Source organism: Schistocerca nitens, chromosome 1 (assembly GCF_023898315.1).
Source record: "Schistocerca nitens isolate TAMUIC-IGC-003100 chromosome 1, iqSchNite1.1, whole genome shotgun sequence".
Taxonomy (NCBI): Eukaryota; Metazoa; Arthropoda; class Insecta; order Orthoptera; family Acrididae; genus Schistocerca; species Schistocerca nitens.
Window position 1 is genome coordinate 789,576,003 of NC_064614.1, and position 24,135 is coordinate 789,600,137.

Consider the following 24,135-nt stretch of genomic DNA (forward strand, 5'->3'; position numbering starts at 1 on the left):
GTCTCTCGATGACGTCATCCTCCAGTGGGATTGTGGCGGTATTTTCCACCAGCTGGCTGAGCTACGGCAACTGTTACACTTTACACATGCTTTCTGCATTGCCCTCCAGGAAACCTGGTTCCCGGCAATGCGGACCCCTGCACTCCGCGGCTATAAGGGATATTACAGGAACCATAGTGACTGTATTCAAGTGTCAGATGGAGTTTGCGTGTATGTCCTAAATTCAGTTTGTAGTAAAACTGTGCCCCTTCAAACCCCTTTTGAAGCTGTGGCTGTCAGAATAATGGCACAGGAAATAAGTGTCTGCAATGTTAATCTTCCTCCAGATGGTGCAGTACCGCTGAATGTATTAACTGCACTGATTGATCAACTCCCTAAAGCTTTCCTACTTCTGGGAGATTTTAACGCCCATAACCCGACCTCTGTGTGGTAGTGACCACTTCCCCATCTTCCTGTCTCTGCCTTGGTGTCAGGCACACGGATGCGTGCCCAGATGGGATTTAAACAAGGCGGACTGGGAAACTTTCACCTCTGCTGTCACCATAGAATCTCCCCCACATGGGCACCTGGATGTGATGGTTGAGCAGGTGACTACAGCAATCCATCGCTCTTTAGGGTGCCCCTGGTAAAAGACAGTGCCTTGGTGGTCTCAAGAAGTTGCTGAAGCAATTCAGGAGAGTAGGCGAGTTCTACAGCCACACCCTTCCCTGGAGCACCTCATAGACTTTAAATGTCTCTGTGTCTGCTTCGCCAACTTATCAAATGACGGATGTTGGGAGAGATATGTCTCAACCATTGGGTGCCATAAGTCAGCTTCCCAAGTCTGGGCAAGGATCAAATGTGTTTTCGGGTACCAGACCCCAACAGGTGTTCCTGGTGTTAACATCAATGGCGTGTTATCTACTGACGCGATTGCCGAGAACATTGCTGAACACTGTGCTCGAGCCTCTGTGTCGGTGAATTACCCCCCCCCCCCCCCCCAATGTTTCGCACTCTCAAATGACAGCTGGAAGGGAAAATCATCTCGTTAACTACATGCCATAGTGAATCCTATAACGCCCCATCTACAGAGTGGGAGCTCCACATGCCCCGACACTGCTCCTCCTGGGCCAGATCAGATCCACAGTCAGATGATTAAACATCTCTCATCTGACTGCAAGCGACATCTCCTCGTTATCTTCAACAGGATCTGGTGCAGTGGCATCTCCATCGCAATGGCGGGAGAGCACCATAATTCCGACACTTAAACCCAGTAAAAACCCACTTGATGTGCATAGCTATTGTCCCATCAGCCTCACCAATATTCTTCGTAAGCTGCTGGAACATATGGTTGTCGGCGATTGGGTTGGGTCCTGGAGTCACGTGGCCTGCTGGCTCCATGTCAGGGTGGCTTATGCCACGGTCCCTCTACCACTGATAATCTTGTGTCCCTTGAGTCTGCCATCCGAACAGCCTTTTCCTGGTGCCAACACCTGGTCTTTTTTTATTTACGAAAAGCGTATAAGACCACCTGGCGACATCATATCTTAAGAGTGTGGTATCTGGGGCCCGATCCCGATTTTGATCCAAAACTTCCTGTCACTCCGTACTTTCTGTGTCCAAGTTGGTGCCTCCCATAGTTACATCCATATTCAGGAGAATGGAGTCCCGCAGGGCTCTGTATTGAGTGTGTGTCTATTTTTAGTGGCCATTAACGGTCTAGCAGCAAGCCGTCTGGCCTTCCGAATCACCTTCTCTATATGCAGATGACTTCTGCGTTTCGTACTGCTCCACCAGTACTGGTGTTGCTGAGCATCGCCTACAGGGAGCTATCCACAGCCGGCCGGAGTGGCCGTGCGGTTCTAGGCGCTACAGTCTGGAACCGAGTGACCGCTACGGTCGCAGGTTCGAATCCTGCCTCGGGCATGGATGTGTGTGATGTCCTTAGGTTAGTTAGATTTAATTAGTTCTAAGTTCTAGGTGACTGATGACCTCAGAAGTTAAGTTGCATAGTGCTCAGAGCTATTTGAGCTATCCACAAGGTGCAGTCATGGGCTCTAGCCCACAGCCTCCAGTTTTCAGCCGCAAAGTCGTGTGTCATGCACTCCTGTTGGCGTCGTACCGTTCAATCGGACTTACAATTTTATCTTCATGACGATCCACTCACTGTAGTGGAGACATGTCTATTCTGTGGACTGGTTTTTGACACTCAATTGATTTTGTTTCCTCATCGTGGTCAGCAGAAGTGCTGGCAGTACCTCAATGCCCTCCATTGCCTGAACAACACCAATTGGGGTGCAGATCGGTCTACACTGCTGCGGCTCTACAGAGCCCTTGTCCAATCCCGAATTGACTATGGGAGTGTGACTTACGGTTTGGCAGCGCCCTCAGCGTTGCATTTACTTGAACCTGTGCACCACTGCGGGGTTGCACTAGCTATAGGAGCTTTTAGGAAGAGTCCGATGACAAGTGTACTGGTAGAGGCTGATGTCCCTCCATTACAGATCAGATATGCACAACTGTTCGCCAGTTACGCAGCACACATTCTTAGTTGTCCTGAGCATCCGAATTACCGTCTCCTTTTCCCACCCGTGGCAGTCCCATCTCCCACATCGGTGTCCCAGATCAGGGCTAATGATAGCGGTTCGCGTGTGGTCCTTTCTCTCCGAACTGGATTCCTTCACTTTACCAACTCTACTTGCGCTCCATTCACTTATGCTTCCATGGTGTACGCCTCGGCTGCCACATAGCCCTAAGGACTACGCTAACCGTGTGGCTCTCCGCTGTTACTTTCTCTCTATTCTTGACATGTCCCGGTGCTTTGAATTGGTTTACACCAACGGCTCGATGGTTGATGGTCGTGTAGGCTTTGCCTACGTTCACGGTGGCCCTATTGATTAACATTCCTTACCTGATGGCTGCAGTGTATTCACTGCAGAGCTGATGGCCATTTCTCGTGCACTTCAGTATCTCCGTTCATGCCCTGGGGAGTCTTTCCTTTTATGTACTGACTCCTTGAGCAGCATGAAAACTATTGACCAATGCTACCCTCATCACCCTTTGGTAGCATCCATCCAGGAGTCCATCTCTGTCATGGAACGGTCCAGTCGTTCAGTGGTGTTCGTCTGGACCCCTGGTCATGTTAGAATCCTTGGAAATTAACTTGGCTGACAGTGTGTCCAAGCAGGCTACACAGAAACCACTTCTGGAGATGGGCATCCCTGCAACTGACCTGCGTTTGTTATTACTCCGCAAGGTTTTTCAGCTTTGGGAGACGGAATGGCCAAATATTAGTATAATCAACAAACTAAGAGCAATTAAGGGGGCCACGAATGTGTGAAGTCCTTGATGAGGGCCGTGAAGACCCACCTGAGTGTCGGTGCGGCTCCCAGTTGACAGTGGCCCATATTCTTCCGCTCTGTCCTTCATTTGCTGCCCTGCGACTTCATCTTCGGTTGCCGGACTCATTATCATTGATTTTAGCAGACAATGCCTCATCGGCTGACTTGGTTTTACATTTCATCCATGAAGGTGGGTTTTATCATTTGATCTGAGTTTTAGAGCATGTCCTTTGTTTTTCTGTGTCCTCCACCGTAGTGCTTTTAGGGTGGAGGTTGTAATGTGTTGCAGGGTGGCTGGCTTTTCTTTTTTATGTTCATGGTTGGCCAGCCCCTGTAATCTGCTTCCTTGTTTTACTCTCGTCTTAAGTGTTTCTTGCATCTCTCTGTTGGTTTCTTGCCCTCTTTTGTTCCTTTTAGTGTTTGATACCTTTCCTTTCTTTCCGTTTTGTGTTACATGTCTTGTCTGTTTTATTCTCACACTTTGGCATTATTTTATTAGGAACAAGAGACTGATGACCTTGTAGTTTGGTCTCTTTCCCCATCTTTTAAACTAACCAACCTAGGCCAGAAGTTTTAATGTGTTGCAGAGTGGCTGGCTTTTCCTTTTGTTCTCGTAGTCAGTCTGCCACGGTCATCTGCTCTCTTGTTTTTTCCCTTCTACCTGTTTCTTGCTTCTCTGTGTGGTTTTCTTTTTCCTGTTTTGTCCATAGTAGTGTTGGTTGTCCTCCTGTCGTTCTTCTGTGGACTGGTTTTTGACACTCAATTGATTTTGTTTCCTCATCGTGGTCAGCAGAAGTGCTGGCAGTACCTCAATGCCCTCCATTGCCTGAACAACACCAATTGGGGTGCAGATCGGTCTACACTGCTGCGGCTCTACAGAGCCCTTGTCCAATCCCGAATTGACTATGGGAGTGTGACTTACGGTTTGGCAGCGCCCTCAGCGTTGCATTTACTTGAACCTGTGCACCACTGCGGGGTTGCACTAGCTATAGGAGCTTTTAGGAAGAGTCCGATGACAAGTGTACTGGTAGAGGCTGATGTCCCTCCATTACAGATCAGATATGCACAACTGTTCGCCAGTTACGCAGCACACATTCTTAGTTGTCCTGAGCATCCGAATTACCGTCTCCTTTTCCCACCCGTGGCAGTCCCATCTCCCACATCGGTGTCCCAGATCAGGGCTAATGATAGCGGTTCGCGTGTGGTCCTTTCTCTCCGAACTGGATTCCTTCACTTTACCAACTCTACTTGCGCTCCATTCACTTATGCTTCCATGGTGTACGCCTCGGCTGCCACATAGCCCTAAGGACTACGCTAACCGTGTGGCTCTCCGCTGTTACTTTCTCTCTATTCTTGACATGTCCCGGTGCTTTGAATTGGTTTACACCAACGGCTCGATGGTTGATGGTCGTGTAGGCTTTGCCTACGTTCACGGTGGCCCTATTGATTAACATTCCTTACCTGATGGCTGCAGTGTATTCACTGCAGAGCTGATGGCCATTTCTCGTGCACTTCAGTATCTCCGTTCATGCCCTGGGGAGTCTTTCCTTTTATGTACTGACTCCTTGAGCAGCATGAAAACTATTGACCAATGCTACCCTCATCACCCTTTGGTAGCATCCATCCAGGAGTCCATCTCTGTCATGGAACGGTCCAGTCGTTCAGTGGTGTTCGTCTGGACCCCTGGTCATGTTAGAATCCTTGGAAATTAACTTGGCTGACAGTGTGTCCAAGCAGGCTACACAGAAACCACTTCTGGAGATGGGCATCCCTGCAACTGACCTGCGTTTGTTATTACTCCGCAAGGTTTTTCAGCTTTGGGAGACGGAATGGCCAAATATTAGTATAATCAACAAACTAAGAGCAATTAAGGGGGCCACGAATGTGTGAAGTCCTTGATGAGGGCCGTGAAGACCCACCTGAGTGTCGGTGCGGCTCCCAGTTGACAGTGGCCCATATTCTTCCGCTCTGTCCTTCATTTGCTGCCCTGCGACTTCATCTTCGGTTGCCGGACTCATTATCATTGATTTTAGCAGACAATGCCTCATCGGCTGACTTGGTTTTACATTTCATCCATGAAGGTGGGTTTTATCATTTGATCTGAGTTTTAGAGCATGTCCTTTGTTTTTCTGTGTCCTCCACCGTAGTGCTTTTAGGGTGGAGGTTGTAATGTGTTGCAGGGTGGCTGGCTTTTCTTTTTTATGTTCATGGTTGGCCAGCCCCTGTAATCTGCTTCCTTGTTTTACTCTCGTCTTAAGTGTTTCTTGCATCTCTCTGTTGGTTTCTTGCCCTCTTTTGTTCCTTTTAGTGTTTGATACCTTTCCTTTCTTTCCGTTTTGTGTTACATGTCTTGTCTGTTTTATTCTCACACTTTGGCATTATTTTATTAGGAACAAGAGACTGATGACCTTGTAGTTTGGTCTCTTTCCCCATCTTTTAAACTAACCAACCTAGGCCAGAAGTTTTAATGTGTTGCAGAGTGGCTGGCTTTTCCTTTTGTTCTCGTAGTCAGTCTGCCACGGTCATCTGCTCTCTTGTTTTTTCCCTTCTACCTGTTTCTTGCTTCTCTGTGTGGTTTTCTTTTTCCTGTTTTGTCCATAGTAGTGTTGGTTGTCCTCCTGTCGTTCTTCTGGTTCTTCCATTCTCCTATTATTGTGCTGTACGTCTCTTTTCTTCTTTCCCTTGTGTAATTATTTTACCAGGATCTAGGGACCGATGACCTCGCAGTTTGGTCCTTTCCCCCCTCCCCCCTCCCCCCTCCCCCTCCTCTCCTCCTCTAAACCAACCAACCAGCCAATCAGTGTGTAATAAAATGGTGGAAAGGAAAGGGAAACTAGACTTTAAATCCTGAACTTTTTGGAGCCGCAGCTCGTGATGTCAGGCCACCAATACCTGGTACTGCCAATAGTTGTCACACAAAGCTAATCATTCGTTTCTAGGCGTGTGAAAATGACCGCAGTGTTGTTATTAGGATTAGGGTTTAACATAGAGTGGATGGAAGAGGAGTGGAAAGGGGTCTATAAATGTATGTGCCGGGATAGTTATTGCAGATTCCAGCAAGTAACATGTTGTCTTGAAGGATAGATTATCCAGACTGAAAGGTAAAAAAGGCTGTGAAGTTTAGTAAGACTTAAGCAGTAATTGATGTTAAGGGGGGAGAAGAGTGTAGACTTGGAGAATGAGCAGAAAATAGGGCATAAAGAAGAGACGTTGAATTTTTTTTAGTTCTGGGCCCAGGAGTATAATTGTCACAAAGGATGGGTTATGAACAAAAAATGATATCTAAGTAAACAAAAGTTTTCCTTATTGCTGTATTACCAAATATTTTGAAGATGTTATCTTTGTTTCCAGACCAGGAGGAGAATTAAACCCAGGTGAAGATGAAGTAGAAGGTCTGAAGAGGCTTCTAACAGAGGTAACATTCCAGTAAATATAGCATACTGTTACATTTCATGCCAAACCTGAAAGGGATACTATGTTGTTTAAATGATTTTCTTGTTAATTTCAGATGTTGATGTGTTTTCTGTGTGCAAGATATTTATCAAAGTTCTTTTTTTTATTTTGAAACAGCATTTCCCCATCGTGGACAAAGTACTTCTGTACTGAAGCCAGTAAAGTCGCCATTGTAGTGGAGGTGCATAAATTAATCATTTGCAGAAAATGTTGTATACTTTTGGTTGGAGAACGCAAAACGATTCGTATATCAAAAATAGCATGACATTTTGAAAAAGAAATATGTATTGATTAAATTGTACATTTAATTCACAGCTGGTACTTAATGAAAAGTAATTTTTCTGAGGAAAGCATGATAAAAGGTGAATGCATTGTCAAGGGCTTAATGAGATTGTCCACCAGTTAGTATTTTTCGTTAATTCCACCACTGCACCAAGGATGCCACTTCTCATTGCCGTGAAATTGAGGGACCTAATTTTCTTTATTAGTCATGTATTTACTTCAATTCTGAAGGTATATTGGTATTCTTATGCTCTTATAACGCCATTTTATGACAGCATCTGATAGAGAAAGCATGACTTTACTAGTCACGTTATAAATATTTGTTTAGGTCTGTTATTATTCCTGACCTGTGAAAATTATAACATTGTCCTGGTTGCATGAAAAACCACTGTTGTGCTTGGTCCATAAGTTGTCATGGATTCTATCATCCAGCAGTCATCAGTTTAAACTTGATAGTGCTTTACTACACTTGTCCCTGTTTGCGTGGCTACATCCTTGTTATCCTGATTTCTTATCTGAGAATTGAATTAAATAGCTGCATAGGGTCAATTGCAGAATATGTGGTAAACTCTACCAAACATAATTTTTTTATTTAATTTTTTTTATTTTAGAAAGCCCCGTAGTCACAATCGATAACATGTTATGCCATTGACACTCTTGCAAAATTTGTGATAGTAGTGTTCTTCAGGAAGCATAGGATATTACATCATTTTGGGTATCCATGTTTCGAATTACAAAAGTAATGTCAAAACCATTTTTCTAAACTCAGACTTAAAGAAGAATATAATAATTGCAATTCCAAAGAAAGCAGGTGCTGACAGGTGTGAAAATTACCAAACTATCAGTTCAGTAAGTTATGGTTGCAAAATACTAACATGAATTTTTTACAGAAGAATGGAAAAAATTGGTAGAAGCCGACCTCGGGGAAGATCAGTTTTCAGTACTGTAAAAATGTAGGAAGATGCAAGGCAGTCTGACCCTACGACTTGTCTTGAAAGATAGGTTAAGGAAAGGCAAACCTGTGTTTAGAGCATTTGTAGACTTATAGAAAGCTTTTGACAATGTTGACTTGAATACTCTTTGATGAAATTCTGAAGTTAGCAGACGTAAAATACAGGGAGTGAAAGGCTATTTACGATTTGTACAGAAACCAGAAGGTGGTAAGAAGAGTCAAGGGGCACAAAAGGGAAGCAGTGGTTGAGAAGGGAGAAAGACAGGGTGTAGCCTATCCCCAATGTTACTCAATTTGTGTATTGACCAAGCTGTAAAGGAAACAACAGAAAAATTTGGAGTAGAAATTAAAGTCCAGGGATAAGAAATAAAGATTTTGAAGTTTGTTGATCACTTTGTAATTCTTTCAGACACAGCAGAGACTCTGAAGAGCCATTGAACAGAATGGACAATGTCTTGAAAGGAGGATATAAGGTGAACATCAACAAAAGCAAAACAAGGGTAATGGAATGTTGTTGTTGTTTTCAGAGATTAGTTTGATGCAACTCGCCATGCTACTGTATTCTGTGCAGGCTTCATCATCTCCTAGTAACTGCTGCAACCTACATCCTTCTGACTCAGCTTAGTGTATGCATCTCTTACTCTCCCTCTACAAAGTCCTCTCGTTCACTACACGCTGCAGTGAACCCTATAACGCCCCATTTACAGAGTGGGAGCTTCTCAGTGCCCTTGCACATTGCCCTGACACAGCTCCTGGGCCCGATCGGATCCACAGTCAGATGATTAAAAATCTCTCGTCTGACTACAAGCGACATATTCTCGTGATCTTCAACTGGATCTGGTGCGATGGCGTCTTTCCATCTCACTGGCTGGAGAGCACCATCATACCAGTGCTCACACCTGACAAAAACCCTTGATGTGCATAGCTATTGGCCCATCAGCCTCACCAACGCTCTTTCCAAGCTGCTGGAACATATGGTGTGTCGACAGTTGGGTTGGGTCCTGGAGTCACATGGCCAATTCGCTCCATGCCAGGGTGGCTTCTGCCTGGGTCTATCTGCCACTGATAATCTTGTGTCCCTAGAGTCTGCCATCCGAACAGCCTTTTCCAGACGCCAACGCCTTGTTGCCGTCTTTTTTGATTTACGAAAACATATGACACCACATGGCGACATCAATTCTTGGCACATTATACAAGTGGGGTGAAATTTCCTGTCGCTTTGTACTTTCCATGTCCAAGTTGGTGCCTCTCGTAGTTCACCCCGTATCCAGGACAATGGGGTCCTGCAGGGCTCTGTATTGAGTATATCTCTATTTTTAGTGGCCATTAACGGTATAGCAGCAGCTGTAGGACTGTCCATCTCACTTTTTCTGTATGCAGATGCCTTCTGCATTTCGTACTGCTCCACCAGTACTGGTGTTACTGAGGGGCACCTACAGGGAGCCATTCATAAAGTGCAGTCATGGGCTCTAGCCCACAGCTTCCAGTTTTCGGCTGCAAAGTTGTGTGCTATGCACTTCTGTTGGCATCGTACCATTCATCTGGAACCAGAACTTTACCTTAAAGATGATATACTCACTGTAGTAGAGACATATCGATTCTTAGGACTGGTTTTTGACACCTGATTGACTTGGCTTCCTCACCTTCATCAGCCTAAGCAGAAGTGCTGGGAGCACCTCAATGCCCTCCACTGCCTGAGCAACACCAAATGGGATGCAGATCGCTCTAAGCTGCTGCAGCTCTACAGAGCCCTTGTTCAATCACACCTTGACTATTGGAGTGTAGTTGATGGTTCGGCGGCACCCTCAGCGTTGCGTTTACTCGGCCCAGTGCACAACTGTGGCATTCAACAGGAGCTAGTCCGGTGACCAGCATCCTTGCGGAGTCTGGAGTCCCTCCATTGCAGGTCAGGTGTGCACAACTGCTCACCAATTACGTTGCACACATTCGTAGTTATCCTGTGCATCCGAATTACCATCTCCTTTTCCCACCCACGGTGGTTCATCTCCTGCATCTGCGGGCCAGGTCAGGGCTTCCAGTTTGCAGTTTGTGTCTTGGCTCTTTCTTTCCAAACTGGAGTCCTTGCCTTTACCACCTATTCTTGAGGTCCGTTCACATACGCCTCCATGGTGTATACCTAGGCCGCGGCTTTGCCTGGACCTTTCACATGGCCCTAAGGACTCAGATAAGGCCGCAGCTCTCTGCTGCCACTTCCTCTCCATTCTTGACACGTACCAAGCCCACGAAGTGGTTTACACCGATGGCTGATGATCACACTGGCTTTGCATATGTCCATGGAGGACATATTGATTAGCATTCCTTGCCCAATGGCTGCAGTGTTTTCACTGCTGAGCCGGTGGCTATATCTCTTGCTCTTGAACACATTCATTCATGCCCTGGGGAGTCAGTTTCTTCTGTGTACTGACTCCTTGAGCAGCCTACAAGCAATTGACCAGTGCTATTGTTGTCATCCTTTGGTAGCAACCATCCAGGAGTCCATCTATACCCCTGGAACGGTCAAGTCGTTCAGTGGTTTTTGTCTGGATGCCATGTCATGTCAGAATCCCAGGCAACGAACTTGCCGACAGGCTACACAGAAACCACATATGGAGATCGGAATTTCAATAACTGGTCTGTGTTCGTTTTTACATTGCCAGGTTTTTCAGCTTTGGGAGACGGAATGGCATAGTCTCAACACGCACAATAAACTGCGTGCCATTAAGGAGACTATGAATATGTGGCAGTCCTCCATGCAGGCCTCTGACAGGGACTCTGCTTCTCTGCCGGCTCCGCTTTGCCACACTTGGGTGACCCACGGCAACTTTCTGCGCCATGAAGACCCATCTCATTGTCAATGCGGTGCCCAGTTGACAGTGGCCCATGTTCTGGCGCACTGTCCCACTTTGACAGCCCTGCGACGGAATTTTTGGTTACCGAACTCGTTGCTGCTAATTTTATCTGACAACACCTCATCAGCTAATTTAATTTTACGTTTTATACGTAACGGTGGGTTTTATTTGATCTAAATTTTAGCACATGTCCTTTGTCCCTCTGTTTCCTCCACCCTAGTGCTTTTAGGTTGGAGGTTTTAATATGTTGCAGAGTGACTGGCTTCTCCTCTTTATTCTCACGGTCAGCCAGCCATGGTAATCTGTTTTGTCATTTTAATTTCTTCTACGTGTTTCTGTCTTATCCCCTTTTTTCCATTTAAGTGTTTGTTGCCCTTCCATCGTTCTTGTGGTTTTTTCTTTCTGACTGTTTGGTGTTGTCAGTCTTGCTTGTTTTTTTTCTCACCCTTGTGGCATTGTTTTATTCGTAACAAGGGACCGATGACCTAGCAGTTTGGTCCCTTACCCCCTCATTTAAATCAACCAACCAATCTCCCTCTACGATTTTTACCCTCCACATTTCCCTTCAGTATGAAGTTGATGATCCCTTGATGCCTCAGAATGTATACTACCAACTGATCCCTTCTTCTAGTCAAGTTGTGCCACAAATACCTCTTCTCCCCAGTTCTGTTTAGCACCTCCTAGTTAGTTATGTGATCTACCCATGCAATCTTCAGCATTCTTATGTAGCACCACATTTCAAAAGCTTTTGTTCTCTTCTTGTCTAAACTGTTTATTGTCCACGTTTCACTTCCATACATGGCTACACTCCGTATGAATACTTCCAGAAGAGTCTTCCTGACACTAAATCTGTACTCGATATTAACAAATTTCTCTTCAGAAATGTGTTTCTTGCCATTGCCAGTCCACTTTTTATGTCCCCACTACTTTGACCATCATCAGTTATTCTGCTGCCCAAATAGCAAAACATCTACTTTAAGTGTTTCATTTCCTAATCTAATTCCATCAGCATCATCTGATCTAGTTTTACTACATTCCAAAACTACAAAACTCTACCATCTGGTGAGAAAAATGTATGAGACTGGCGAAATACCTTCAGACTTAAAGAATAATATAGTAATTCCAATCATAAAGAACGCAAGTGTCGACGGGTGGGAAAGTTACTGAACTATCAGTTTAACCAGTCACGGCTGCAAAATACTAACACAAATTCTTTACAGATGAATGAAAAAAATTGATAGAAGCCAACCTCAGGGAAAATGTTGGAACACGCGATGCTATACTGACCCTACGACTTATCTTAGAAGATAAGGTAGGACACATTCTGAGGCAAGGGATCGCAAGTTTAGAATTAGAGAGAAGAGGGAGGGTAAAAATTGTAGACGGTGACAGAGAGATGAATGCAATAAGCAGGTACAGAACAATGTAGGTTGCAGTACTTGCTGAGATGAAGCAGCTTGCGCAGTATAGAGTAGCATGGAGAATAGCATTAGACAAGTATTTTAACAACACGCATCAATGAAACAATCAGAGGAAAACGAAATCTTAAGACAGTCACTAGAACAAGCACAAATAGAACACGAAGTGACACACATGTTAGATATAGAAGAAAAATTTCAGCTGACATATATAGAATACAAAGACACAAATACAGACATTAGACCATTCTTGCATAGACCGCCAAATAACCCACAAGTCGAAACAACAATAAAAACTATCAACACAATCATACACAACAAAATAAATGAAAACACAACTATGGAAGAGTTACAACTACTGGTTTATATAGGAGCACTCACTACACTAAATATACACACTAGGCAGAGATCAGAACCAACCAACACACAGAAGAAACCCACAAAACCAGCATGGCAACACAGGCTACAGATCAGAATAGAAAAACTGAGAAAAGACATTGGACAGCTAACACAATTTAAACGAAAAAGGTTAAGTAAAATCTCACAACAAGAAGCAATAGAGCAATTAGACGAAAAGAAGCAGAAATTACAAGCATTGGCCAAACGACTTAGAAGATACAAAAAAAGTGAAAATAGAAGGAAACAAAACCAAACATTCAACACAAACCAAAAGAAATTTTACCGGGCAATAGATAACACACACATTAAAATAGACAATCCACCAAACAAAACAGACATCGGACACTTCTGGAGCAACATATGGTCAAACCCGGTACAACATAACAGGCATGCACAGTGGATACAAGCAGAAACAGACACATACAAGATGATACCACAAATGCCTGAAGTGATAATTTTGCAACATGAAGTCACCCAAGCAATTAATTCTACTCACAATTGGAAAGCCCCTGGAAAAGATAAAATAGCAAATTTCTGACTAAAGAAGTTCACCTCAACACATTCACATCTAACTAAATTATTTAACAAATTAATGATATGAATATAATAGAGGGAAACATTCCACGTGGGAAAAATATATCTAAAACACAGATGATGTGACTTACCGAACAAAAGTGCTGGCAGGTCGATAGACACACAAACATACACACGAAATTCAAGCTTTTGCAACAAACTGTTGCCTCATCAGGAAAGAGGAAGGAGTTATCTATTGTATGGTAAAATTTCTTTTGGTTTGTGTTGAATGTTTGGTTTTCTTTCCTTCTATTTTCAGTTTTTTTGTATCTTCTAAGTCGTTTGGCCAATGCTTGTAATTTCTGCTTCTTTTCATCTTTGCCCTTACAAATGTCTGCTTGTGTCTGTGTATGTGCGGATGGATATGTGTGTGTGTGTGTGTGTGTGTGTGTGTGTGTGTGTGTGTGTATACCTGTCCTTTTTTCCCCCCTAAGGTAAGTCTTTCCGCTCCCGGGATTGGAATATTGGAATGACTCCTTACCCTCTCCCTTAAAACCCACATCCTTTCGTCTTTCCCTCTCCTTTCCTCTTTCCTGATGAGGCAACAGTTTGTTGCGAAAGCTTGAATTTCGTGTGTATGTTTGTGTTTGTTTGTGTCTATCGACCTGCCAGCACTTTGATTCAGATATAAATTATTTAACAGTTACATTGCAGACCCATACACATTCCCTGATACACTTACACAAGGAATAACTTACCTGAAACCTAAAGATCAAGCAGACACAGCAAACCCAGCTAAATATTGCCCCATAACATGCCTACCAACAATATACAAAATATTAACTTCAGTCATTACACAGAAATTAATGACACATACAACACAGAACAAAATTATAAATGAAGAACAAAAAGGCTGTTGCAAAGGAGCACGAGGATGTAAAGAGCTACTGATAATAGATGCAGAGGTAAAATATCAAGCTAAAACTAAACAAAGGTCGCTACACTACGCATACATTGATTACCAAAAAGCTTTTGATAGTGTACCCCACTCATGGTTACTACAAATATTGGAAATATACAAAGTAGATCCTAAATTGATACAGTTCCTAAACATAGTAATGAAAAATTGGAAAACCACACTTAATACCCAAACAAATTCAAATAATATCACATCACAGCCAATACAGATTAAGCGTGGAATATACCAAGGAGACTCATTAAGTCCTTTCTGGTTCTGCCTTGCTCTGAACCCACTATCCAACATGCTAAATAATACAAATTATGGATACAATATTACTGGAACATACCCACACAAAATCACACATTTGCTATACATGGATGATCTAAAACTACTGGCAGCAACAAATCAACAACTCAACCAATTAGTAAAGATAACAGAAGTATTCAGCAATGATATAAATATGGCTTTTGGAACAGACAAATGTAAGAAAAATAGCATAGTCAAGGGAAAACACACTAAACAAGAAGATTACATATTGGATAACCACAGCGACTGCATAGAAGCGATGGAAAAAACAGATGCCTATAAATATCTAGGATACAGACAAAAAATAGGAATAGATAATACAAATATTAAAGAAGAACTAAAAGAAAAATATAGACAAAGACTAAGAAAAATACTGAAAACAGAATTGACAGCAAGAAACAATACAAAAGCTATAAATACTTATGCTATACCAATATTGACCTACTCATTTGGGGTAGTGAAATGGAGTAACACAGACCTAGAAGCACACAATACACTTACACGATCACAATGCCACAAATATAGAATACATCACATACATTCAGCAACAGAAAGATTCACATTAAGCAGAAAGGAAGGAGGAAGGGGATTTATCGATATAAAAAACCTACATTATGGACAGGTAGACAATTTAAGAAAATTCTTTCTAGAACGAGCAGAAACTAGCAAAATACACAAAGCAATCACTCATATAAATACATCGGCTACACCACTGCAATTTCATAACCACTTCTACAACCCTTTAGATCACATAACATCAACAGATACGAAGAAAGTAAATTGGAAAAAGGAAACACTACATGGCAAGCACCCGTATCATCTAACACAGCCACACATCGATGAAGACGCATCCAACACATGGCTAAGAAAAGGCAATATATACAGTGAGACGGAAGGATTCATGATTGCAATACAGGATCAAACTATAAACACCAGATATTACAGCAAGCATATTATTAAAGATCCCAATACCACAACAGATAAATGCAGACTTTGCAAACAACAAATAGAAACAATAGATCACATAACAAGCCGATGTACAATACTAGCAAATACAGAATACCCCAGAAGACATGACAACGTAGCAAAAATAATACATCAACAGCTTGCCTTACAACATAAACTTATAAAACAACATGTTCCCACATACAAGTATGCACCACAAAATGTACTGGAGAATGATGAATACAAGTTATACTGGAACACAACCATTATAACAGATAAAACAACACCACATAACAAACCTGACATCATACTCACCAATAAAAAGAAGAAATTAACACAACTAATCGAAATATCCATACCCAATATAACAAATATACAAAAGAAAACAGGAGAAAAAATTGAAAAATACATCCAACTGGCTGAGGAAGTCGAGGACATGTGGCATCAGGATAAAGTTGACATTATACCAATTATACTATCAACTACAGGAGTCATACCCCACAATATCCACCAGTACATCAATGCAATACAGCTACATCCAAACTTATATATACAACTACAGAAATCTGTAATTATTGATACATGTTCAATTACCCGAAAGTTCCTAAATGCAATATAACATATACCGTACAGTTAAAAGGAAGTAACGCTTGATCAAGGTCCGCGTCACTTTCCATTTTTGACCAGACACAACGTCTGAGAAAAGAAAGAAATAATAATAATTATTCCCCTCATTTTTGCTTGCCACCTGTGACTGAAGTTTTAAGTAGTTGTGGAAATTGCATGAGCTCTGAAATTGGGGACAATTTATTTTGTATAGTTAAATATCCTAAATTATATGGTGCAGTGATATTGATTCTTCCAATTCCTTGTGTTTTTTGGTCTGTTGTTAATCAGTTGAGCAAAATTATAAGTTGAACAAACAGTTTCATTTACAAATAGTTTATTCACAGGATATGAACTATTCAGTAACAAAACATGTTTCAAAGGGGTTTTATAATATTCAGAGGTATTTCAAAAATGTAATGGAGTAAGTTCACACTGAACCCGTAATGCATTGAGGAGTGATTAGCTATGGTTTCGATCAACTGTGTGAAACTTTGGTTTTTTCACAGTTTTTCTGAATTTTGTGGCAGCCTGTCAACCTGACTTTCCTTGGTATATCTTTTTTGGTATTTCTGTATCATTCATCTGTACCACATGTCCAGCTCATATCAGCCTAGATGATTTCACATGTCTTCTAACCGGCTGGTCTTTGCAGATTTTGTACAACTCATGGTTGTATCTCCTCCTCCATCTTTCCCTTTCGCAAATTGGGCTGATTATTCTCCTTGGTATCCTTCTCTCGAATGCATCCAGCGATTCAATGTCGTTTGCTGTTAGAGCCCTGGTCTCAGAGGCATATGTAAGCACTGGTCTGATCAATGTTTTATACGTGGTTAGTTTTGTGGTCTTATCCAGGAGGCTTGAAGGTAGAAGCTTTGTTAAGGCAAAATAAGTTTTATTGGCTGCAATTGGTCTCCTTCAAGCTGGTTATAATTGAATCCAGGACTTGAAATGATAGACTTTGTCAAAGGTATAACTACCCATCATTACTTCGGTTGGCATGTTCTCCCCGTGCGCATTCCCAGCAGCTAAGTATTTTGTTTCCTGCTCAATATTTCTGCCGACTGTTTAAAGTGCGGTGAATGTATCTTCCATTGCTGTCAGAGTTCTTGCTACTATGTCTATTTTGTCCGCATAATCCAATATCTGCACAAATTTATGAAATATCGTTCTCCTATTAAAGATATTTGCTTCTCTCATCACCTTCCCCAAGGTGGCGTTGAATAGGAGGCATGCCAGTGCATCACCTTGCTGTACTCAATGTTTAATTTGCAAACTATTGGACAACATTCCTCCAGTTTTTATGCAATTTTGTGTTTCATTTTGGTTCTTACTACCCTCATCAGTGGTGTGTGTGTGTGTGTGTGTGTGTGTGTGTGTGTGTGTGTGATACCCCATTTACCTAGAGCTTGACACAGTTGCTCTCTATCCATATCGCCATAGGCTGCTTTAAAATTCTCTCTCTTCCCCCCTCCAGAATTTGTCTTAGGGCAAATATCTGGTTAATATATGTGACTGTAGGCTTTCCCGCCGTAAACTGTTGATGAAGGTTTCTCGGGTCTCCAGCCGGGTGGTAGCATTGATGTCTCGTGACGTTTTGGAAAGTGTCATACTACCCATCTTCTGGCGAAGTGTCGAGATTCACGGAGAGCGGGCTATTTATGTGCACGGTCACCCCCTCCACTAGACCTCGAGAGGCTACGGTGGACCGGTGGTGTGCACACGGTGGTGGGGATAGCGGTTGTCCACGGCGGCCTCGCTGAGTTCTCGGTGTAAGCATTCTGTCTGCGTCCGCGGCGGAGGACATTGACGGGCGCGCTCCTGACAGATTGCCGCCATCGCAGGGTTCCATGCTGTGCTGAGTTGGTATCCCTCATCTCTGTTGACCAAATTGTTGTGAATCCTTAGTTCTGTGGATTCTCTGATAATGATTTCCCAGAAGCCAGACGCTTGGCACAGTACCTTCGTGTTCTCGAAGTTGAAGGTGTGTTCTTCATTTATGCTGTGTTCTGCTATGGCTGATATAAGGATTCAACAGAGATGAGGGATACCAACTCAGCGCAGCATGGAACCCTGCAATAGCGGCAATCCGTTGGGAGCGCACCCGTCAATGTCCTCCGCCACGGATGCAGACAGAATGCTTACACCGAGAACTGAACGCGCACATAAATAGCCCGCTCTCTGCGAATCTTGACACTTCACCAGAAGATGGGTAGTATGACACTTCCCGAAACATTGCGAGATATCAACACTACCACACGGCTGGCGACCCGAGAAACCTACAACAACATCATCTGGTTGATAGTTGGCTTACAAGGGATAAATCCACATTGGTACAGCCCTGTTTCCCTCACTATTATTGGAAGGAGTCAGTCATACAGAATGTTAGAGAGGTTTTTATATCCTAGATTAAGCAGTGTGATCCCTCTATAGTTACTACATTCCATCTGGTATTCTTTCTTATATATGGGGCATATAACCCCCTCTTCCATGTTTGAGGCATTTTCGCTTCTTCCCCTATTAGTTTAACCATTTTCAGGATGTTCATTTCCAGTTCAGAGCCTCCTTGCTTGAAAAGTTCTGCTGGAATGCTGTCTGTTCCTGCTGCCTTTCTCTTTGCATTTCTCACCTCTTCTCAGTTAGGTGGGTCCACACTATTATCCAAGTCCTCTTCCTCCTGTATTTCTGTTGGATTCCTTGGTACAACTGACATCTTTTCTTCCCACTTTCCCACGTCTTACCTTTTTTCGTTCTGCGGAAACCTTATATTTCTTCTGAGACCTTTTGGACAATTCTTCAATTGGAATAAATTTAGGAAATTATCATGCGCTAAGTCTGTTTATGAGTGAATTTCAGTAGGTGATTCAACAAGGCCTCCTTCATCCACCAGTTCCTCTGCCAGTTCAGTAATGAATTCTACCAGATATTTGCTAGTAGGCATCTGCTTTTATATAAAACAAGAATTTAAAATTGGCATCGTAAAAAGTTAGCACTAGCATTGACATTGGATGCTGTCATTTTGTGTTTTGTTGTCAGAGGAAGTACATTCCTGGTGTCTTTTCATTTCAAAAACATTAAATGGTCTAGCCTGTGAAACAAAAGTTTCATTTTTTTCGGCTTTTGGGAAATTAGATCTTTACCTAGCCCATTTCGAATTTTCTGTGATGCTGTCTTGAAAATAAATACAAAATGTGTACTGTACAACAATTGAGACACTTTCCACAGTGTGTAACTTTGAGGCACAGCATATGGCAACCGCGGAAATGCAAACTTCCCAGAACAAGTAACACACAATGTTGTCTGTATTCCTTTCCTATCTAAATGATTAACAATTGCTGCCATTTGTTTTTCTGTGGTAGCAAAAGCATCATATAGTACCTTTATACAGATGACAAACATTAAAGACAAATGTTGTAATACATTTATAAAGCTGAGAAATGACCGACGTAGGTCCAACATTGCTTGTCGTTTTGAGTATAATCCATGTGAAATAATAGCTATGTCACTCATCTCAAGTGGCTTTGTAGATCAGCCGACTGGTTCCTTCCATCAATAGTACTTCGCCACAAGTCCAGTTGTTGAACACCCCGTCTTCTCTATCATAATTGGTCCATCTTCATTTTGCTTTATTTTTATGCCATAGGTAGCCATGTTCTTACAGAAGATTCCTGTTACTGTAAGAATTTCCGACAAAAAAAGGCATATTCTAGCACACACAGGATTGAGTCAGTCTTCTTCTAAAACTGTGTTTTGTTCATTTTGGCGTTGCATGGACCCATAACTTATTGTGAAACTATGAAATTCTACCAAAGCAGTCTCATTTACCAATGGTTTATTCACAGGATGTGAACTACACAGTAACAAAACCTGTTGCAAAGAGTATGTTTAAAAAATTTCAAAAATACCATGAAATAAGTTTACATTGAACCCTTAACATTTTTTCTTTTATTACAGCAATAATTCTGCCACATGTGACATATGAAAGGAAGATGTTGAGGTCCTATGTTTCTCAATGAATGTCTCCTACAGTGGCAGGACTTCTTTGATCCTGGCTATATTATAGATTCTATGGAATCTGAAGTAGCTAGTCATAAATTGGTGACTGTTAAATTACCAGAAGCTAGTTGTGAAAAAATAGTTTCAAAATGGTGAGGCTGATTCTAGTTTACTTCCTCATGAATATTTAAAAAATGTGGCATAGTGTTCTGAAACAACCCTAAGTCAAAGTTCATTTATCTTTGGGTGCCCCCCCCCCCCCCGCCCCCCCCCCCCCCAGTAATATATTTCATTTAATGTGCCTGTCTCCTTAGAAATGGACAATATTCATATCCTGACTCTAGTATTTATTGACATCTGTCTTTACATGGTGCTACTCTCTCTTTCTCAACTTTCTTCTTCACTACACTTGCTGCATATGGTTAACTTTACTCGAATGCTGCTGATCAGCTGTTTGTCAGGAATAGTGCACCCCCTATTGTAAAGTACTGTTAACAGCAATTGTCTTAACCTAAAATAATTTCTTCTGTTTTGTGTTACGTTTGTCGCTGACTTTAATGCAGTGAGACGGTCATAAATACAAATTTTGGTTTATTCTCTTATTCTAGCTGAATTGTCTTATTGCTGTACATCAGGCAGTAGTGAATGTCCAATATGTTCTGCAGCATTGTTTTTAAATTTACATTTGATCTGCACAACTTCTGCTAATCACTTTTATTGTACAAACAACATTGAATTATACACCCCTCAAGTAATCATTTCCCCTGAATCAGGCTGCGCTATTCAAGTTTTGTAGTTTTGTCAAGTTCTACCTTTATTGTTGGATTCATCAAAATTCCAAATTTCTCATTGAGCTGTACAATCAATCTCAGTGATCATTGATAGTTGTTACAAGATTGTCACCATCATTGTAGGACAATATTGCAAGGTAATAAAACTATGAACAAATTATATTTTTGTATCACTACCGCAGCTGACAAAATTGTTAGGAGGTATTGCATCATATGTCTTTAGAGATAAGTGTCATTGTTTAATCTCTCTCTCTCTCTCTCTCTCTCTCTCTCTCTCTCTCTCTCTCTAAGTATTTCATGCTTAAACTCCATGCTATCTGTGTTGAAGTAACTTGCTGTTAATATCAGAGATTTATTTTCTGCTGTTAATATCCCAGATCTATTTTATGTGCTTGTAAATGACAAATCGCACCATGAGATGGCAGTATACCACAGTTGGCAAGTTATTTCCCTCTGGATTAGTTGCTGTCTTTATGGTTAACACATCAAGTCCACAGTAAATGTATTTTATTCATATGAGTACATCAGTTCGTGTAATGTCATTCATTGTAATGCTGTGGAGTAGAAACCTGGAAAGGACACTAATAAACTTAAATTGAATTTTTGACGGATTTAGAAGTTGTATGAGATGGTGTGTACTCACCTTCTTGAAACCATGTGTGATGAATCTGAAGAATAAGTGTGGTTAAAATATTGTTACTTGTGATGGCTGTCTGCATATAAGGTTTAATAAGTATTGTTAGTGTGTTGGTCTGTAAAGTAAAAACTGAGGTGCTGCACAGTATAATTAGCCCTTCATTAGACAATTTATTCACTGATATTCACTTCACCATAGTTACTACTAACACTTGTTTGAAACAAAATCTTAAAAGGATGAAATTTTAGAAACTTGTTCAAAATTGACCAAATGTTGGAACAATAAATTTCTTTTGCGGGTCTGCCCACAATTGTAATATATTTACATTGAATGTTTCATTCAGTCTGAGACATTTCAGGACATAATGAAGAAACTGTTTCCCTCAGCATTTTCCAGCCTGTGATATCACCTTGCTATGTGGCACCTCAAGTGACTAACAACTGTTAAAACTGCCTTCTAATGTGATAGATGGCACAGTTATTTTTGAAGTACACTTCAGCAAAATCTAAAAGTCTGTCTGGTAACCATGTAAATTTACTAGTATCCAACTGAATGTTTCTCTTATTTGTGCGTCACTCTGTTTTTTGCTATTTTAATTATGGTTTACATTTGAATGCATTTATGTATTCCATAGTCAGCCTCAGCGCATGTGAAAACATGGTTTTACTGTGCATATAAATTGTGTTGTCCATTATTCCACTGTCTGCCAAAGGCAAATCTTCTGACTGTGAAAGCCATTCCTTGAGTTTGATCTTACTTGCATCCTTCAGTTTGACCAATTGTCACACTCTGTCAGTGGGAGATAGTTTCACTGTAAATATACGCTTAATGGAATAGTGAAGTCTTACAAATTAGTGCAAAAAATTCACTTTAAAGAGCTGTATACAATGCGGAGGCTTCTAAAAGTGTCCATTCTTTGTACTGGACAAGGGCAGATTGTTACAGGTTTTAAGATTCCAGAATGTCTGGTGAATTTTGTTTCCAGAGAGTTGGTTTTGGCTAGTATAAATAAAGTTTGTAATTCATCATAAAGTGTATTTAATAATTAGCAAAGGACATAACAGTGTAGCAGCAGCATTAAAAAGATTTGTCCCATAGCGTGTGAGTTGGCTGAAGTATTTTAATGCCTGTTGAAGACTGTATTACTCATATGTTATCACTAGATTAGTCAGAACCATGTAAAGATATTGCATTTACATGTCGTAATATTGAGTTATTTGTAGGGTAAAGTCCAGTAACAGCAGTGATGGTATTAAATATTTCTGTTATGTTTGTTGCTATTTCGTATTTTGTTACTCAAGCCATACATGCCAAAGTAAACTGTTGTTGGACATGTATATGGATACAGAACTTGTGTATAATTCTAACTTCATCAGGCAGAATTTTCTGGCTGAAGTACAGCTGTTTTGTAGAAATGGATGTAACATGCGTTGTTGTACTTGCACATGTTATATGTAATAGAAATGTGAAAAGATACTATTAAACATGTCTGCTGTTCCAGTTTGTTTGCATTATTCGTGTGTAATATACTTAAATGTATTTGTGGAACTTACTTGTCTTCCTCTGATGATTTAGCTCTCTCTTTAGTAATTTGAGATATAGTTCATTTAATTGCTGTGGATTTATGTTTCCTGTTTATACATACTTAATAAGAAAAATAGGACCATCAGACCTTCGTGCATACTAAGATGCTGCTACAATGGATTACACTTTTACTGAAGTGTAAAATTATGTTCATTGCTTTGGAAATGGTAATTGGAGTGTTAATAGAAGTGTTGCTGTAATTTCTCTCTCTCTCTCTCTCTCTCTCTCTCTCTCTCTCTGTCACTTACACACACACACACACACACACACACACACACACACACAATATTGGGATAGGAGATATATGGCAGATCATTCCGTCCATAAACTACTAACACCCCTCTCACACACACACACACACACACACACACACACACAATATTACTGTATCGACATGAGTCAGATGTTGTCGACATGAGTCAGATGTTGTGGGTTGATCATCTGTAAGAACTTACTTGATTGCAAATGCATATTGCAGCATGTGAAAGTAGCACCTCATGCCGCCCCCCGCCCCCCCAAAAAAAAAAAAAAAAAAAGGGTCCCCATAAACAGGGTATGGAGCAACTTCAACATCTTTCGAAGTGGGCACTACTACTATAAAATATGTACCCCCTTTTTATTATACTTTACTTTTACGAAACACCTAAGAGTTCTCGATGTGTTAAATTTTCTCAAAGAATAGGAAGAAACAGGTATGTATTAGAGCTGTTACTTCAGTAAGTTTGTCTGTAGCTGTAATCTGTGTAAGATAATTTGCAGCATTATTGATAAGCCAGTTCTATATACTGTAGAATAGATGACGGTGCATGTAGTGCTATTGTAACCATAATATGAATTTTGTTTTACTAATGATTGTAATCTATTAAGTGTATGCAGGTTGGTTCGTGTGGAAGTGGAAAACTTTGTAACAAGGTGATAGTGTGCTAAAATAATTTGAAAAAATTGAAACTTTTCTGCTCCATAATAAAAAATTGTAATCAATACAAAATAAATATGGTTACATGATCGTATTACTAAAGTGTCATGTATATTGAAATTCTTAAAACCAATTGTAATTTTAGGAAAATTTCTGAAATATGTAGAGCAGAAATACAGAAAGAGCACGGTATTGGTGTAAGTGAGC

The 24,135-nt window shown here is 41.2% G+C and overlaps 1 protein-coding gene across 2 annotated transcripts in view; it reads left to right on the plus strand.

The window, feature by feature from the left end:
• LOC126262160 (cleavage and polyadenylation specificity factor subunit 5) overlaps positions 1–24,135 on the plus strand; it is a 111,451-nt gene that overhangs the window by 33,767 nt on the left and 53,549 nt on the right. For both annotated transcript variants that reach the window (XM_049958598.1, XM_049958599.1), the window contains exon 3: positions 6,672–6,735. In XM_049958598.1, the coding sequence (XP_049814555.1) occupies positions 6,672–6,735 (64 nt within the window). The remainder of the gene's footprint in view (positions 1–6,671; positions 6,736–24,135) is intronic.